Source organism: Oncorhynchus nerka, linkage group LG12 (genome assembly GCF_034236695.1).
Source record: "Oncorhynchus nerka isolate Pitt River linkage group LG12, Oner_Uvic_2.0, whole genome shotgun sequence".
Taxonomy (NCBI): domain Eukaryota; kingdom Metazoa; phylum Chordata; class Actinopteri; order Salmoniformes; family Salmonidae; genus Oncorhynchus; species Oncorhynchus nerka.
Window position 1 is genome coordinate 63,276,316 of NC_088407.1, and position 5,295 is coordinate 63,281,610.

The 5,295-nt window shown below is 42.5% G+C and overlaps 1 protein-coding gene across 1 annotated transcript in view; it reads right to left on the reverse strand.

The window, feature by feature from the left end:
* Nucleotides 1–734: 734 nt before the first annotated feature.
* Nucleotides 735–5,295, reverse strand: part of LOC115138560 (transforming acidic coiled-coil-containing protein 3-like) — a 19,235-nt gene continuing 14,674 nt past the window's right edge. The window contains exons 7-19 of the mRNA XM_065025723.1: nucleotides 3,945–4,465; nucleotides 3,743–3,791; nucleotides 3,459–3,660; nucleotides 3,307–3,365; nucleotides 3,074–3,204; nucleotides 2,776–2,857; nucleotides 2,533–2,694; nucleotides 2,381–2,448; nucleotides 2,257–2,300; nucleotides 2,005–2,165; nucleotides 1,376–1,482; nucleotides 1,157–1,277; nucleotides 735–1,031 (exon numbers count right to left, since the gene is read on the reverse strand). Of these exons, the coding sequence (XP_064881795.1) occupies nucleotides 966–1,031; nucleotides 1,157–1,277; nucleotides 1,376–1,482; nucleotides 2,005–2,165; nucleotides 2,257–2,300; nucleotides 2,381–2,448; nucleotides 2,533–2,694; nucleotides 2,776–2,857; nucleotides 3,074–3,204; nucleotides 3,307–3,365; nucleotides 3,459–3,660; nucleotides 3,743–3,791; nucleotides 3,945–4,465 (1,773 nt within the window). The 3' untranslated portion in view covers nucleotides 735–965. The remainder of the gene's footprint in view (nucleotides 1,032–1,156; nucleotides 1,278–1,375; nucleotides 1,483–2,004; nucleotides 2,166–2,256; nucleotides 2,301–2,380; nucleotides 2,449–2,532; nucleotides 2,695–2,775; nucleotides 2,858–3,073; nucleotides 3,205–3,306; nucleotides 3,366–3,458; nucleotides 3,661–3,742; nucleotides 3,792–3,944; nucleotides 4,466–5,295) is intronic.

Genomic DNA, 5,295 nt, shown 5'->3' on the forward strand with positions numbered 1-5,295 from the left:
TGTTGGAAACAATCGTCATCCAGTCACATTCATTTTCCAAGCTGTAGCACACAATATTTTACATACAGCAGGTTAAGAAAACTTTTCATTTTTGCCATTGAAAAAAAATAACCCAATACTGGTATTGTCCCAGTCTTAAGTTACCAGTCTTTCTAGAAAGGGACCATCAGGAGGCTCCTACAAAAGTTAATACTTTCCTCCCAACTTGGCTAGAAAAACTAGTCATCTATACAGGGTGAGACAGAGCAGCCAGGGCCAGTGGTACTGGAATGAATGAATGACTGATAGGACTGGGAGCGCTCGTTCTCAAACTGACTAGCATTTCTCCCCTCACTACCACAGTCAACTCAGATCTAGGAAGGATTTTCTTTCGTTTAGGATGTGCATTGTCCTGCTCAGGGAGTGATGACACTACGAAGGAAAGCATCCCATTTGTTTTTTTGTAAGCATTGTAGAACGGGATGAGCTTTGGCTATAGAGAGAAGCGGGATAAGGAAGCTACTGAATGGATGGTTGACATCAACAGCACAGCTCACCACTAGAAACGTCTAAGGAAGAACACTTAGCTACTGTTCTGAAATAAGTACAAATGTCACAGCTATGCTCAATTGGAACTTGCAATAACATGCATGAAACTAAAGAGTCCAAAATACTATGGTAAACAGCGCATCCACGTGGCTGAAAAATTTGGGATACAAAGAATTTAAAATAAACTTGCAAGGCGCTACAACTGATCTTGATTAGTGAAACAATTTTATTACAGTAATAAAGACCAACATTGATAAAAGGACCCATCATGAATCAGTAGAATTGAAATCTAGTGAAATACTATGGCACTTGATCTCCAATCAAGAGCGACAAAACATATTTACAAAGCACTATTCACACTTGTTCATCAGGACCACCACATACTCAAATTTGTAAAAAATCTTGAGCTAACAACAACGACAGACAGACAGTTGAACTCAGCCCTTCTGGACTTTAGCTATTAGTTCATCGCAAAGGTTGGTGAGTTCTTCAGTCTCTTTTACCTGAGGGGACAGAAAATCAGCAAGGAGGAAAACAAAATCAACCATCATATGTGCAAAAAACTTTTCTGAACAAATGAAACCGATAAAGGCAGCCTCATGGACTACTTCAGATTGAAGTGACTTACTTTCTGGTCAAGGCTCTTCTCCAGTGACTGGGCCTTTAGCTGCTCCCTGCGCAGCTGGGCCTGAAGTGCAGCGACTTCAGACTTTAATTTGGAGCGCACCTCCGCAATCTCTCCATTTGCCCTGAGGATAAGAGTAAGTCAGCCCAGTGAACCTACACAAAGCCCAGCAACTAAACAATTCTGTAACTATTTTGCAGAGTATAGTTTCATGAGTCTTACAGGCTAATTTTCTGCTCTGCATGGGCTTTCAGGGTCTGGTAGCGCTGCTCCTCCTCCTTGATCCTAGCCAGGTAATCTTGAGCACATTTCTTCAGCATCTCTTCATTCTTAATATGGGCACACATTTAAAACCCTAGGTCATGATGTTGGCAAAGCAAAGTATTGGACCTACACATACCCTTTTCATTTCTTCCTTCATAGCAATGTTACTTTCCTACACCACAGCCGAGCCCTGTGTTTTGCACAATCATGTGAAAAGGAAAGAGTATCCTGTAATGAAAGAGCTATAAAGGGATTCTGGCATTTAAGCTATTTTTCTACTTAGTCAGATTATGTTTTGGATACCATTGTTAGGTCTGCGTGCAATAGAAGCAAGTTGGAGATTGTTTTGCGAGCCAATGTTACTAGCGTCAGCACAATGACTGGAGGTCTACAGGAACAGTAAACCTCCAATTTACTTCCTACTGCACACAGATAAAGCAGTATCCACAAGTTCATAGACTCTCAGCAAGGTAGAAAAGCAGCTTAATTTCCAGAATCTTGCAATATCCCATTTAAATCCAGGGATTTCACATGGTGCAAAACACTGGGCCCAATGCATAGTTCATGACATCCCTTTTCATGCTGACCTTTATGTAACCCTCGATGACCTCTTTGTATTTGTCTAGTCTCTTGAAGAGATCTGAGAAGGACCGCTCCATTGCATTCAGGTCCTCTGATAACTGTTCCTTCTCCTGCAGGACTTTAGTGATGTCAGCCTGGGCCTTCTCCATCTCCCTCTGTTTATCAGCTGCCAGAGACAATGACATCACACCATTTGACATGAAAATTACATTTCAAAACATTTCTCTGATAACTTTCCAAATTGCATTACAACGTACCCAATATCTGAGCGATTGTGGCTTCAAATGCTGACATGATTTTCCTGCAAAAACAAAAAGCAGTGATATTTAAAATTGTTATAGGTGTGAAATCAGTGACCAAATACTAAGCTTAAATGCTTACCCCATTTCATGATTATCCTGAGATAGCGTGTCATAATTCGATTTCCATTCATCCGCATTCTCCTTTGCCTATAAAAAAATAAACCCTTGTAAATTAATGCTGATTGGATTGAAAAGGGATGAGTGAAACATTGGAGGAAAACAAACACCTACTTGTTTCTGGATCTTGGCAATGGCAACATTCATGTCTTGCTGACTGTATTTCAGCACCTCTATGATGTTATCATCAGGGTTGGCTGGTTGGGGGAAGGTAGGGACCAGATTCTCAAGAACAGGGGAATTCGTCACAAGAGTCCGAGGACCAACAACTTGAACCTAAAGGGAGTGAAGACCTCCATTTAACAGTTTTCCCACATTACTACATTATAGTAGGATCTTTGAGGACAGGTAACTTACAGGTGGTAGGTCATGAAGCAGTTTAGGGTTGACAGATTTCAGTCCATTCACCTCATCGGTTCCAGTCTTCTGGGTCTCCACACTGAAAGAAACATCCCTCACTTGGCGCAAACACCTTGATATTCACCATTGCATTTCAAACTCATTTTAGTGACAAACTACAGATTAAGTATGCTCTCAATTCTATACCAAATAAACACTTATTTACAACTAGAGCATTTTAAGATGAACACAAGGCATTTCTTTTCAGTCAGATGGTAAAAAAAAGCCTGTGATTAGGACCAGGAGAGTAACATACCGTGAAGCAAAGGGAGCAGGTCGTGAGAGGTTGTTGAGTCCTGCACGGACTCCAGACTTATTGGGGCTCTCCCGCATTAGTGGGTCAAATTTGAGGTACAGTGATTGTTTTCTCAGTGCCGACTCCTTAAACTGAATATAAAATGCAAAGTAATTGAGGAAGCCCAAAGCCTAAAATGCAAAACAAACCATGTCATAACAGTAGATTTATAAAGGTACAAAGCATATACTTACAGTGCTGGACCCAAACTGCTCCAGGTAGTCCATCTGCCTGTCAAAGTCATTCGCCATGACTGGAGGGAAGGAGGGACTATAGTTAGTCAAAAAGCTAAGGTGAAGTCGACATTACCGCAACTAAAATGCATGTGTCAATTTATTTGACTTACATGTGGTTCCAGGAACAAAGTCCTCATTAAATTCTGACATGTCATTCTGTGGGGTCTGTTCAAATTGGCAGAGTTCCAAGGGTTCTGGAGTGCTTAGCGAAGGTTGGTCAGGTTTAGTTGGAGGTTCCTGCTCTTTTCCAGAGGAAGGATCCTGAACTTCAGAAGAGTCCATCTGAAGCGTCAGATTCTGTGAAATGTTGTCCTACAATTTGAGAGAGAATGTCACCCAAGTAGTCACACTACAATTAATTAATACATTTTTAAACAAATTTTAAAAGGCTTACAATTCCTTTTACGGCAGAACGATCAGGTTCATATCCAGCAATAGAAACACTGAAAACAGAACCAACATAAGAGAGGTGTGGTGTAGCTACATTAAGGTGATATCTACAAGCTCAAACAAAATGATAATGCTTTACATATAAATCAAGACTTCGTTAAAAAAAATTGGGATAATAAAGTTGCAGAAAATGAAAATACACTTACATTAGTGATGGTGCAGTTTCTTGCTGAACAGGCTCTGCCACTTTCTCAGGGTAGACAGCCACCCTGACTGAGGTTGGTGCCTTGGCATCTGGACTGGATTTCACCTTATAGACTGTAGATTCAGTCATTTTTACATTTGTCCCAAATGGATTGACACTTGGGTCAAATTTATCAAAGTCAAAGTTGTACTTGCCCTTGGGAAGAGGAATTTCATAATCAGTATTGACCAATGGCTTCACTGGAGATTCCTTGGATTGAGCAGGTTCTTTTTTTTCTGTAGGTACAGCCTTTTTCCATGTCTGCTTCGAAACAGGCCTTTTGTCAAACTTTTTTGGGGGAGGGTTGACCTCGCCGTCATCAAAATTTAACTCAAGTTTCACTGCACCATCCTTGGAAGGGGCTGCACTGGGCTGAGGTATGGATTCTTCAGCTGGCTTGCTGGTCTCTTCGGGAGCAGTTGACAATGGTGCAATAGGGTTCATCTCTGGCTGGACAGGTGCCTCTAGGACAGGCTGAACCACCTCAAGCATGGCTGCAGGGTCTTCAACTTCCACCTTTTGAGGGTCATCGCATGGCCGCTTCCTTCCAAGCATAGGGGAATTCTGCAATTTGGAGCCTCCCGTTTGGAAAGGGTTGACTGAATCAAGGTTGTCAAAATCAAATTCATATGTACCTTTTGGCGGCAGAGCAGTCTCCTCGGCTGTAGAGGTGATGGCCACAGCATCTTCAGCTGGCTTGGAAGTCTCCTTCGGTGCAATAGGTTTAATTTCTGTCTGGACAGGTGCTTCTAGGACAGGCTGAACCACCTCAAGCATGGCTGCTGGTTCCATTTCCTTTACTGCAGGCTCTTCAACTTCCACCTTTTCAGGGTCATCGCATGGTAGCTTCCTTCCAAGCATAGGGAATTCTGCAATTTGGAGCCTCCCGTTTGGAAAGGGTTGACTGAATCAAGGTTGTCAAAATCAAATTCATATGTACCTTTTGGCGGCAGAGCAGTCTCCTCGGCTGTAGAGGTGATGGCCACAGCATCTTCAGCTGGCTTGGAAGTCTCCTTCGGTGCAATAGGTTTAATTTCTGTCTGGACAGGTGCTTCTAGGACAGGCTGAACCACCTCAAGCATGGCTGCTGGTTCCATTTCCTTTACTGCAGGCTCTTCAACTTCCACCTTTTCAGGGTCATCGCATGGTAGCTTCCTTCCAAGCATAGGGGAATTCTGCAATTTGGAGCCTCCCGTTTGGAAAGGGTTGACTGAATCAAGGTTGTCAAAATCAAATTCATATGTACCTTTTGGCGGCAGAGCAGTCTCCTCGGCTGTAGAGGTGATGGCCACAGCATCTTCAGCTGGCTTGGA